The 13,328-nt window shown below is 38.2% G+C and overlaps 2 protein-coding genes and 1 pseudogene across 2 annotated transcripts; 2 read left to right on the forward strand and 1 right to left on the reverse strand.

Moving 5' to 3' along the window:
* Positions 1–781: 781 nt before the first annotated feature.
* On the forward strand, positions 782–2,931 carry LOC103936961 (40S ribosomal protein S10-1). Its single transcript, XM_009346851.3, has 5 exons — positions 782–925; positions 1,055–1,103; positions 1,277–1,553; positions 2,077–2,209; positions 2,625–2,931. Exons 1-5 carry the CDS (start codon positions 923–925, stop codon positions 2,703–2,705), a joined length of 543 nt encoding a protein of 180 aa, XP_009345126.1. The 5' UTR covers positions 782–922; the 3' UTR covers positions 2,706–2,931.
* A 1,039-nt stretch (positions 2,932–3,970) lies between these two features.
* Positions 3,971–6,778, reverse strand: LOC103936960 (annotated as a pseudogene).
* A 2,213-nt stretch (positions 6,779–8,991) lies between these two features.
* On the forward strand, positions 8,992–12,874 carry LOC103936959 (mitogen-activated protein kinase homolog MMK2). The gene is made up of 6 exons (XM_009346848.3): positions 8,992–9,425; positions 10,217–10,346; positions 10,801–10,938; positions 11,447–11,779; positions 12,102–12,285; positions 12,373–12,874. Exons 1-6 carry the CDS (start codon positions 9,244–9,246, stop codon positions 12,543–12,545), a joined length of 1,140 nt encoding a protein of 379 aa, XP_009345123.2. The 5' UTR covers positions 8,992–9,243; the 3' UTR covers positions 12,546–12,874.
* Positions 12,875–13,328: the final 454 nt, after the last annotated feature.

Raw genomic sequence — 13,328 nt, forward strand, 5'->3', positions numbered from 1 at the left:
GGTGTGTTTGTTTTTGGTGTTTTGGTTTCTAAAGTTGTGGGTTTTGAATTTGGGTTCGATAGGTGCATTGTGGGTTTCTTTTTCTTGTTGAACAGTGTGATTTTTTGAATTTCATGATGCTAAATGTTGTTTGGTTAGTGAGAAATCATGGAAGAAAATGGGAAGAAATTATTGTGTGGGGCTGTTTTTTCATAGTGAGATTATTTGTTTGGTAGCTAGGAAAGTACAGGGAAAAAGGAAAACGGGATTTTCATTTTTTCAAGAAAAAATGGATCTCTCGTGAATTGATTAATTTCAAAATGAGGCATTTGAGCGAAAATTTCCTTTGGCAGCGGCTAGGGAAGGGGAGGTGAAGAGAGTGGAGGAGAGGGAGAAGGTGGGTCCGGAAGGTGAAGAGGGAGGAGTGGTTTGGGGAGGGAGTGGAGGTGGGTTGGGGGATGGGTTGTTTTTTTTTTTTTTTTTGACTACGTGGTACTGTGACAACCACGTCAACTTTTAACGGATAAATGAATGGAAAATGTAATGGATGTATTATATTGAAATAAAATAGTACTTGATGTATGAAAATGAAATGTTTTAAAGATGTTGCATGATGTTGAAATATACCTCAAATCTGAGGTGGTAAAGTGTAATTTATCCTAAAAAGAAACCAAACAAGAAAGAAAAGGAAGTAACGGGCCAAGCTCATGAGTAAGTTGCAAGAACATAAGTTCCTCAAAGCCCACTAGAGCACCAAATGCAAAGCCCAAAGCCCACTAGCGCACTACATTCAAAGCCCATATCTTGCTACCCGAAAACCTACTACAAATCGCACACATCAGAGTTTTAGGGTTTTCTCCACACAGCAGACGATAAGAGTTCCAGAGACCCCAGACCTTCGCCGCCGTCTCTTCCTCTCTTCGTCGTCAGCTCATCCGAACCCATGGTATTTTCTCAGACCAATTTTCTCTTATCCTCTGTTTGGTTCCCCAGAAACTGAAATGATAAGAGAAGAGAATTTTTTTCTGCTTATTTCTCTGATCTGTTTCTGTGGCTTTTTATTTTTCTATCGTAGATAATTTCAGAGAAGAACCGTCGCGAGATCTCCAAGTACCTCTTTCAAGGTGCCCTATGAAGATTAGATTTTTGTTAATTTTTCTAATTAGAGTTGCTAATTTTTGTTTCGATTTTTTTTTAACTTTGTTGAATTTAATTTGATCAGAGGGAGTTCTCAATGCGAAGATTATGTTTTAATTAATTTTTTTTTTCAATTTTTTGTTGAATTTAATTTGAGCAGAGGGAGTTTGCTATGCAAAGAAGGACTATAACTTGGCGAAGCATCCCGATATCGATGTGCCGAACCTGCAGGTGATTAAGCTGATGCAGAGCTTTAAGTCGAAGGAGTATGTGAGAGAAACTTTTGCTTGGATGCATTACTACTGGTACCTTACCAATGACGGTATCGAGTTTTTGAGGAACTACCTCAATCTTCCTTCTGAGATTGTCCCTGCAACTTTGAAGAAGCAGGCCAAGCCGGCTGGCCGCCCAATGGGCCCGTCTGGTGATCGCCCACGGTAATCCATTCGTTTCCTATTCATTGTTGGTGATTGTGTCTGTTGATTTGTATATTGTTTGCATTTTAATTCTTAATGGTTATTTGAATTTATTGGGTTGTGTTCTTAGGTCGCTGATAAGTTGTTATATACAAGTATTTTGTGTAGGAAGTTTGTTTGATTGATTGAATTTGATACTCTAGGACTAAATCGTTTAGTTTGGAATACTGCAAAATGCTGCAGAAGGGTTGCAATAGTTAATTAGTTCACAGAGAGTACTGCAATTGATTGTTACTTAATTTGGGCATAATGGATATTTGAAATGCTTGTCAACTCGGTTGATCTTTGTTTTGCGTTTTAACTAACAGGCGAGTTAGTAGATATAATTTTGGTCATGTAAGTAGAAGTTGCTTTGTCCGATTAGCGATAGTTATTTTTATTCTGCCGGTATATTTGGACATGGTTTTGAACTCTTTGTGTAGTTACTTGTTTAACTCCTACGATTTTTTGGAATAAATTTGGGTTTGTTGATTATCTGTTCCAGTGGCCCATCTCGCTTTGATGGAGAGCGTAGATTCGGTGGTGACAGGGATGGGTACCGTGGAGGACCCCGTGCGCCTGGGGGTGACTTTGGCGATAAGGGTGGAGCTCCTGCTGATTACAAGCCTGCTTTCGGGGTAACTTTTTTGTTGCCAAATAATTTGTCTCATGTTTTACTGTTTACAAGGCTGTAGAGTAATTGCCTTTCAATGGCCACGGAGTTTGCTATTCTTGAAAGTTTTGAATTGTTTACTATCTACATTTTTTACTGATACCTCAATAAATTTACATTTAAACTGCCCATCTGTGTTTCATGATCAGTTGATTTACTCACTTTAGGAATACGATCCATTTGCTTGCTTGAAATTTGGCTCATCAAATTGGCTGCAATAGTTCTCGTTGTGAACTTCTTCAGTTTTGCTGTTTAGTCATGGTGTAGAAATAGTCCTGTTTATCTTCCTTTCTTATTATTTGCCATGGCTTGGTCGATATTGCAGAGCATCGTATGAAAACCTTTAAAACTTATCTTTGCTTATTGCTTCTGAATTGCAGGGTCCTGGTGGAAGGCCTGGCTTCGGTCGTGGAGCTGGTGGTTTCGGTGCAGGCCCGGCTAGCGGCTCTAACCTTTCTTAAGGGAGCTGTTACTTGATCAATGCTCGGTTTCCTGAGGGTGGATTTTGAGAACAAGATGACATTCTACATTAGGAGATTGTAGCAGTTTTTGTTAAATCGGTTACATTTGAAATAGTCGCGGGATTGTATTAGATGTTTACTTTGTTCTTCTCGGTCTTTGAACCGCACTCTGCAAAATTGTTTCTTTTGCTCACCTATCTATATAAATCTTGGATCAGTTTCTCTATGAAAGATTTATAATTATTTGCTTCAAACATGAGTCATAGATCAGAGTTTCCGAAGGTCTGTGAAGTCCTTGGTTTATACACCTGTAGAGTTTGGACCCCAAATGGTCGGAGCAGAATATACTTTGATTAGTTGGTTTAGCGAGGGCATCATGTATCGATTAGTTGATTTTTACTTAGAGAATATGGTTTTGTTTGGAAGTGCTTTTAAAATTACTGAAAGCGTTTTAGGTAAAAGTACTTTTAGGTTTTAAAAGCACTTAAAGTGTTTCCTATAAAAAGCACCATTCATGTGCTTTCAGGATTTGCTTACATTCTTAATAAGGATTAGTTCCAAAAACAACTCTAATAAAAAGTGTTTTTAGTCAATTTTAAATGCACTTAATGAGCTATATATTTTGTTACTTGAGGTGTAAATTGTAGCAATGATCTTTTTAACTTTATTTCAGTAGGACCAATGATCCCTCAACATTAAATTCATTACCATTGGTCTCTCACCTCATCAAAATGGGCAGTTGTAGTATCTCAACTAAAAATCCATTACCATTGGTTTCTCAACTTTAACCCGATTAGAGCAATGATTTCTCAACTTTAACTCAATTGTAGTAATAGTCCTTCCAACATAACACATTTTGACAAATTTCTAACGAAGTTGATGGAAAGAACCATAGCTACATATTTTGATGAGTTGAAGAGCCCTAATTGTAGCAATGGTCCTTCTAACATAACTTATTTTGACAAAATTCTGACGAAGTTGATAAAAAAGACCATAGCTATATATTTTAATGAGGTGAGGGACCAATGATAATAGATTTTTAGTTGGCAGACCATTACTCCAATTTGATTAAAGTTGAAGGACAATAGCTACGATTTACTATTTCTTGAGTGAAGAGTATTTTGATTAGTTGGTTAGGTTTAACAGTATTCGGTCTTCAGTTGGTTGGAGACTTGGTTGGAGGTTTGCAGTTCGATTTACACAGAAAAGCAACTCCGACTCGAGAAAAAAAAGATCATTAACATTTAAACAGAAGGTTACCAACATTACCAACATTTAAACAGAAGGTTACCAACATTAACATTAATAATCGGAGGCACGTCAATGTCATCGACTAGCTCGGTGTCATCCTCGTCCATGCTCATACCCAATTTCAGCATCCTGTGAATTCTCCTGGCAAAGCTGTTGGGTCATCAAGGCTGAAACCATAAGTCTGAAGAGCAGTGTCATAGAGCAGCAGCACAAGGTCCCTCACTGACTTGTCGCTCTTATCAGCGTCAGCCCTCTTCCTTAGCTCCTCCACTATGCCTTGGTCAGGGTTAATCTCCATAATCTTCTTGCTGGCCATGTAACCGCTCATGGCGTTGTCCCTCAAAGCCTGAGCCCTCATGATCCTTTCCATGTTGGCTGTCCACCTGTATTCTCCGGTCACCAAGCAGCAAGGCGAGTCCACAATTCTGTCAGACACCACCACCTTCTCTACTCTCTCCCCAAGAATGTTCTTGATCATCTTGCACAGGTTCTCGAACGACTGTTTCTTCTCCTCCGTTTTCTGCTTATCTTCCTCTGATTCGTCCTCGAGCTTAAGCCTTTCCTTGGTTGTGGACACGAGCTTCTTCCCATCGTACTCTTTCAACTGCCCAACAACATATTCGTCAATGGCATCAACCATAAAGATCACTTCATACCCCTTCCGCTTGAGCCTTTCCAAGAAGGGTGAGTTCTCCACTGCCTTCCTACTCTTACCGGTGGAGTAAATGTGCTTTTGGCCCTCCTTCATCCTTGTAACATAATCCTTCAAGCTTGTCATCTCATCACCGCTCTTCGTGGAGTGGTGCCTGAGCAAATCAGCCAACTTACGCCTGTTCTGGCTGTCCTCATGGATTCCCAACTTGATATTCTTAGAGAAACCCTTGTAAAACTTCATATAATCCTCTTTATTCTCAACAATCTCATTGAACAGCTCAATGCACTTCTTGACCAGATTCTTCCTAATAACCTTGAGAATCTTGTTCTGCTGCAGCATTTCTCGAGAAATGTCAAGTGGCAGATCGTCACAATCCACAACACCCTTCACAAATCCGAGGTACTCGGGCATGAGCTACAGTTGTCCATGATAAACACCCTCCTCACATAGGGCTTGATGTTGCTCATCTTCTTCCTCGTGTCGAAAAGATCAAATGGAACTCGTTTTGGAACAAATATAGTGGCGGTGAATTCGAGCTGCCCTTCAACAGAAAAGTGCTTCCAAGCAAGAGGGTCCTCCCAATCATTAGTGAGACTCTTGTAGAAGGAACAATATTCCTCCTTCGAAACCTCCTTGGGCTTCCTCAGCCAAATCGGCTTCTGCTTATTGATCAGCTCCCACTCATGCCTCACCTCCTTAAACTTCTTCTTGGACTTCCCTTCTTTGTCCTTGTCCTCGTCCACCTCCTCGACTTTGCCCTCCTCTTCCTTCTCCGCTCCCTCTCCGTCCTCACTCTCATGATCACTAATCTCTTTCTCGACAGTTTTTTCAGTCCACAAGTAAATAGGATAGCTTATGAACTCGGAGTGCTTCTTCATAAGCTCCTTTAGCTTCCACTCTTCCAAGAAATCCAACTGGTCTTCGTTGAGGAAGAGAGTGACTTTTGTCCCTCTACCGAGGGGCTCCCCCTTGACATCCTTTCTGATAGTGAAAGAGCCTCCGGCATGAGACTCCCAGACATACTGGTCATCGTCATTGTGCTTTGTTGTCACAACGACCCTCTCAGCCACCAAGTAAGCAGAGTAGAATCCCACACCAAACTGCCCAATCATGCTCACATCTACCCCTGCCTGCAATGCCTCCAAACTCCTTTGTCCCAGACTTTGCGATTGTCCCCAAATTGTTCACCAAATCTTTCACAAATTAAGCCCAAAGAAAAAAAAAAAAAAACCATCAATCATTTCAAAATAAATTATTTAGTCTCCCAAATTTTATTATTCAAAGTTACATGAAGACAGACACGTCATTATATTCAAGGGCGGAGCTAGAAAAGTTTATAGTAATGGACTAATTTTCTTTTTCTGTTCGAGGTAGGCTAATTTAAGGAAAAAAAAAAAAAAAATCTGCTAGTTTCAAATTAGACAACTTTGGGTAATAAATTAAATATAAGAAGCTCGTAATCTTTGACTAAAATCGAACTTAAGACATCTCACTTACAAATGAGAGAAAAATATCACTAGACCGTAGTACTAAGTGGCAACATGCGCACATCATTAAGTACGTAGTTTGGATGTGTAGTATAACTACAACGCATATACTGACACGTCATTTGGTAAATCAATTTGGCGACTCGGCTAATGTTTGATTGATTAAAATATGTGTAATATATATTTGTACCTGATTTGGTCATGCCAACACTAGTGTCGATGATGGAGAGGGTCCTGTTGGCCTTGTCAGGGACAATCCGAATGACGAGCTCCGGCTGAGAATCGAGCTTGCTCTTGTCAGTCAAGCTCTCGAACCGGATCTTGTCCACAGCATCCGAGGCGTTGCTGATGAGCTCGCGGAGGAAGATCTCCTTGTTGCTGTAAAACGTGTTGATGATCAGACTCAGCAGCTGGTTGATCTCCGCTTGGAAAGCAAAGGTCTCAGTATTTTCCATTGCAACTTCTTCAGCCCTGAAATATTACAAGCGCACACAAGAGTTAATGTCAAACTTGCAGTTCTTCTCTCTTCTGCGTTGGAAACTTAGGGTTATAAATATTTGTAGGTTTAGTGTTTGGAGGTTCTGGTGCCTTGTTTACCGACCCGAAAAGTTCCAGAAGGGGTTTGATAGTACTGAGTCGGTTGTGCATGAATGAAGTGGATCAATTTTGGTGACACTTGTTGGGGGGCTTATGTTGCTACACCTGTGTTATGCTGCCGTAAGTGGCATTCTGAAGCTTAATGCATGAATTATATACGACACAGTATACATAAGCACTACAACTAGGTTAAATTACACTTTACCCTCTTAAGTTTATTTGATATTACAATCTTGGTTAAGTACACTTTATTCTCTTAAGTTTGGGTGACATTACAATCTTATACCTAATCTTTTACACATTGTTATATGCAAACTTACGAATTCATTGCATCTAGTACATCCGTTGCATATTTTATCAAAGAGTATTGTTATCCACACAACCATTTTTGCTTCTCACGCATCATTTTGATTGAAGTTGTCTATTGCAGGTGTTGAGGGACTGAAAAATACACTTCAAACTGATTATATTCTTAAGGTATTCTAATTATCTACGAAGTGTGTTTCAATTGTTGTAAGTTCCTGACTCCGTTCTAATACACACACGCTTCTTTTAAAAGTTTACATCTTTTTAAATTCTTTAAACATGTCTGGACTTTATATATGATACTCATTACGTTTTTTCTGTCTATCCAGAAAAAATCCATTGACTATGAATGATTTTGGCTTACTGTAATAGTTGTGTACATGAAGAAGCATTTCGATTTTGGATTTTTTTTTTTTTTTTTGGCTTCTGTTTTCTTTGTCATGTATTCTGCATGTTCAATTCAATCAATCTCATTAATATGTGATATTGTATTTTGATTAACTATTTTATCTTAGGCTCACAAGCAAACCAATTACTGCTCTCTATTTGTCCTCTATTTTTCTCTGTGCGACAGTCTGTTATGTATGTCTATTTTACTTATTATGTCTGCTTTACTTACTTATGTCTTTTATGTATGTTTCACTCCGTGCGTCGGTCTGTTATGCTTGTTTCTTTTATCATTTTTTTTTTTTCCTTCTAATTGAAATTGTTAAATGTTACTAAGGTGGGAAAGGGATCACCGAGTTGGAATCAACATTTCAAGTATATATGCATTGATTCCCGATTCAATCCATTACTTCCATTTAGTATGTTGTTAGTTTTGCTGCTAACTTAATAGCGTTCTTACTTAATCATCATCGTTATAAAGTTGTTGTGCAACCTGAAATGAACAGAATCAGCAAACAAAGGAAAGAAGCTTTTTTGCAATTCACCTAGGTGAGTGGACTATTCTGCTTTTGCTTTTGCTTCTGGTTTTTTATTTATTTTCTTTCCTCTCTCTCTCTCTCTCTTAAAAAGGAGACATGTGGTGACAAATCACGGTTATTCATTCCTTACAGGTCTGGAGAGGCTATGGAGAATTTTACTCTACCCATTGTTAGAGTGTAAAGGTTGGTTAGTAAATGAAAGATTGTTTCCATCTCTCTCTCTCTTCTCTCTCGAATATACTTTCCCTCTCTAAGATTTCTTAGCTCTGTTAACACCCATGGCTACAGTCAAACAGACTTACCAGTTCAGAGCATCGAACTCGAAACCTCCCACATTTTTTTATTGGGAGCTTTTGCTTCTGTTTTGATTGGTGTGTGATTTCGGATGTCATGTAGGGTTATTTACTAATAAGAACTTAAAGAGTGTGGGGTATTGAAAAAGCATCACAATAGATTCATTTGATATCTAATCTGTCACCTTAACCCGTTGTGTTATATCTATACGAACAGCTATGTAACATATTATATAAACACTTCCTTTTGTTCCTTATTGAACATAAATATGTAAGTCAATTTTAAAACCCATTTTTAAAACCTGTGGCATGGTGCGGCTCAATTGCTAGTGTTCTCTAAAGGAGATGTTCAATTTTAAACATAAAATTAAATTTGAAAGCTTATGTGGCATATTGATCTTTTTTTAATTTTGTTGTCAACCCGATATGTCAAATTTATACTATTATTTACTTTTCATAAGTGTAATTGGTATTTTTAAAACAAAGGATAATAATAAAAATTAATAAAAGCATTTATTACTCAATAAATATAGATTTTCTTCTGCTGTCATTTTATATCATGCCATATAGGAATTGATATTTCAGTTGAAAAACATCATTATTACCTTCTTTTTTTTACCGTTATTATTGATGTAAACTTTTTTACATCTGCTTTAAAAATGCTCTAAAATGACTATACTTCCAAACTTCCTTGTATTGTTACTCTCCCAATTTCGTGTTCAAAATTTTGAACCAAGAAAAGTCCCATTCAAAAGTCACGGATTTTGCAAACTTTTCTCACTCACGATCATCAAAAGCACTTCCTGTAAAAGCAAAAGCAGTTGGCTTTTTGCATTGCCTTGGATTTCACTGAAGAGTTTCACACAAAACCCATTACTTGTTATCCGAAAAATCCACCTACTATGCTGATTCCCTCGCTGCTGTGCTGATTCACGAGCGCCATTAAAGCCCCAAGCAACCCACTCGGGGGTTTTTGAACCCTTTTGAGAAAAGCGCTTTTTTCACAAGTTGGAAGTTAGGAAAATGGCTGCCAAGGAGTCGAGCTCTGCAGCTGCTGCTGCTTCGTCGGACGGAAAAATCAAAAGGGTGCTCACCCATGGCGGTAGATATGCGCAGTACAATGTGTTTGGTAACTTGTTCGAAGTCTCCAGCAAGTACGTGCCCCCCATTAGGCCTATTGGGAGAGGTTCTTATGGCATTGTCTGGTAAGCTTTCTGCTTTCAAAGTTTTGATCTTTGGCTTCTTTTACTATCTGGGGTACCTTTGATTTGATGTTTAAATTAAATTTGTACGTTTACTTGCTATCGTTCGATGTTTTTGTTGAAGAATCCAGAATCTCACTTCGAAAAATTGACAAAATTAAACATGAAGTATATTGAGTTGTTTCATGACGAGACCTTTTGTAATAAAACTGACACTCCTGTCGACCAAGTTGGGGACAATATCAGTTGGATAATATTTAGTCAATACGTCCACATGAAATCCTGATAGTTTTGCTATATTTTTAGAATTGGTTTTAATTTTTCAAGATGAGTTTGGTCTGTTGAATAGTTTGAGTGCTATTAATGATGTTCAGGACTATTATGCAGACAAAATGTTTGATATATTGTAAATCAGACGACATGATCGATTTATTTCGAGCCACTTTGTTGTCAAAATTATGTGATATCTCAAGAGGTTTTATTGGTGATGGCATTGAACAGGATTCCCATGAGAACAAATTCTAGGAGGAGTATTTTATTTCGATTTTCGGATAGAGAACATATAGTTTCAATAATGCATTGTAGTGCTTATATTTCTCTCCCTCTATGCGTATTTTAATATCAGTTCGGCTAACTGCTAACATACAACGAAGTCTGCTCATCATGTACTGTGAAGAGCAGTTTAGGCGTAGAAGACTGCTTATTGAGGAAGGGAAAGCTTTTCCCTATTGTTCTTTTTACAAGTATAATCTTTGGCTAAAAAGTGGTGGATAACACAATTTCTTGCTTTTCAGTGCGGCTGTCAATTCAGAGACCCATGAGGAAGTTGCAATTAAGAAGATTGGTAATGCTTTTGACAATATAATAGACGCCAAAAGGACATTAAGAGAAATCAAGCTTCTTCGCCACATGGACCATGAAAATGTAAGTTTTATTTTTAAGAGTAATAACAAAACTTGAAAGCAAGTCTTAAGACGCGTGTATGGTCGTATGTTGCTAAAGACTCTGGAGGATGCTTTACAGCGTCTTCAATGTTTAGTGGGTCTAACATCTTATTGTTGTCTTGCTGGGTTTTCTGTGTGGAACTTCAGCAGTCTGGTTCATTTCTTTTCTTCCGTTTCCCATGGTAACCCTGTAAATTGAGTGGCAGTCTACAGCATATATCGTACTAGCCCCCCACCAAGAGTTACTTGTGGCAAACAGTTTTGTTTATCTTTAATGGCTATATATTAGTGAATGAAAATATGTTTTACGCATAGAAGGTATAAGTTTGACAGCCATATGCCAGACCCGGTTTCATTTCTATTTGCCTTTTGGACTACATGCATCACTCTTTCTATTTGGGTCTGCTCAGAATTACAGTTCAGTCACTCCACAGGTTATTTCTATCAAGGACATTGTACGACCACCAAAAACAGAGACCTTCAATGATGTCTACATTGTTTATGAACTAATGGACACTGATCTTCATCAGATCATTCGTTCTGATCAACCACTAACAGATGATCATTGTCAGGTTTGGAATCAATACTCGCTTACCTTGTCGTTACAGTCAGATAGTTCAAACTCGTAAATATATTATATGTTCATTGCTTTTTTTGTTGCATACTTTTGAGGCTTCTAATTGACACTTTCTGTAAGTTTGATGCTTAATGAATCTGGACATTTTTAAGTGTAATGAAAAATGTAGATGGAAACTTAGACACGGACTCCTTCAAATCAGAGATCACGTGACATAGGAAAGAGATAGATGTTGATTGAAGAGAATTCACGCAGTACTAAGTATTTGTGACTACTGTTAATTTTTAAGGAAAAATTGCACTTAAATAAATCTGATCAGAATGGGTTTTTTAGTACTTTTTAACTGTTACAAATGAATAACATCTGATCAGGATGTTAGTAATTATAAAAAATTTCTTCGCTTATCAAATGCGACTCTCTGTTTTGGACATTGCGATCTGGCTTGTTTGCTTTTTGGGGTTCAAAGTCATACATCGGATTAATGTTTTGTGAATCGTGTGTAGTACTTTCTGTATCAGCTGTTACGAGGACTAAAATATGTGCACTCGGCAAATGTCTTGCACCGTGATCTGAAGCCAAGTAATCTGCTTCTGAATGCTAACTGTGACCTTAAAATCGGAGATTTTGGACTAGCAAGAACAACATCTGAGACAGATTTCATGACCGAGTATGTTGTCACTCGTTGGTACCGAGCACCAGAGTTGCTACTTAATTGTTCAGAGTACACTGCTGCAATTGATATCTGGTCTGTTGGTTGCATACTTGGTGAAATCATGACGAGAGAACCTTTGTTTCCTGGGAAAGATTATGTCCATCAGCTGAGGCTTATTACGGAGGTACTAGTGGAACTTCCAAATGAACTTAAACGCTAGTTAAGCATGCTTTCTAGTTTTGATCTGCGGTTGAAGTTTGTTAGATTAACTGGACATAAAAGGAAAAAGATAGATTTGTGATATGTTCCAAATATTGTTATGCAAATTGTTCATGGTCGTAACAATATGACATGCTTTTGGGTTCATATCACTCTTCTATCCTATCATTTTCTTTCGGAATAATGCTTCGTTCTCCTTTTTTATTTTTTTATTCGACAGTCTTTATATATTCATGCTTGTATGATGTAAATGAAACATAGTGTGTTTCTATTGTTTCTGTGTAAAGTTGATAGGTTCACCTGATGATGCAAGCCTCGGATTTCTTCGAAGTGATAATGCCCGAAGATATGCAAAACAGCTTCCACAATTCCAGAGGCAACAATTCGCTGCTAGATTCCCTAACATGTCTCCTGGGGCTGTGGATCTGCTGGAAAAAATGCTTGTGTTCGATCCTAGTAGACGCATTACTGGTATGAGAAATGAGTCCAAATTTTCAAAGTAAAGGATTTCATTTAGTCCACGCTTTTCCTGACTTATAGGTCTATATCTGTCTGCAGTTGATGAGGCACTTTGTCACCCATACTTGTCGTCCCTTCACGACAACAATGATGAGCCCATCTGCGCAAGGCCCTTCCATTTTGATTTTGGGCAACCATTATGCACTGAAGAGCACATCAAAGATCTCATCTGGCAAGAAGCAGTGAAGTTCAATCCAGACCCAACCCATTAAAGGAACATGTCGGCTAGGGCTGTAGATATATGTATTATGAAGAACTTATCATCTTTTAACAATGTATAATCGATCACCATTTGCCCTAAGAAGACTGGCTCCGGAGAACTTTTGCTTATAACTTAGGGTCAAGTTATTTGCAAGGAGCTTACATACTCGAGGGAATTAGTGTCCTATGAATATCGGTGAAGACTCTAAAGCAGTATTGAAGTGTGGTTGAAAACTGATTTCGAGCTTGGCAGAAAGATTCTAAATGTTGTACTGATTTGGAATTGGGATGTGAAATTTCTTTCTATTCACTAATCATATAAAATCAAAAGATTTGAAGAGCTGTTTCGTGTTTCTTCTTGTTCAGATCTTGCACATTTCAGATTATTGCTTCTTTCCTGGATTTGTTATTCTGTTTACTGTGATGATGGTTCGGTTGCACCTAGTTTGGGAACTTGACGCAGGTTTAGCTGTTATGCATCGGCATTTCCTTTACAACGCTTCACTTCCGGGTGCTTGATGCACAGATTGCTATGGTAAAACTTGCATTAATAGATTACTGGCCGATAAATTTAGGGTGGTGCTTTTCCCCTCGTGTTCTCTTTCTACACTTCTCCCCTTATTGTTGTCTCGCTTCCCTTCATTCTCTAGGGTTCCTAAAAGTATGGCATGCTTTGCACACCAAGAAACCAATCAAAGTTTTCGATTCAAACGTTTAATATAATGAGTGCAGGGGAGAAAGGGGAGTGTTAAAATCACTTCCCTTCATTCTCTAGGGTTCCTAAAAGTAAACCA

This window comes from the organism of the source record quoted next, unplaced genomic scaffold (assembly GCF_019419815.1).
Source record: "Pyrus x bretschneideri cultivar Hongxiangsu unplaced genomic scaffold, Pyrus_bretschneideri_v1 Contig30, whole genome shotgun sequence".
Classification (NCBI taxonomy): domain Eukaryota; kingdom Viridiplantae; phylum Streptophyta; class Magnoliopsida; order Rosales; family Rosaceae; genus Pyrus; species Pyrus x bretschneideri.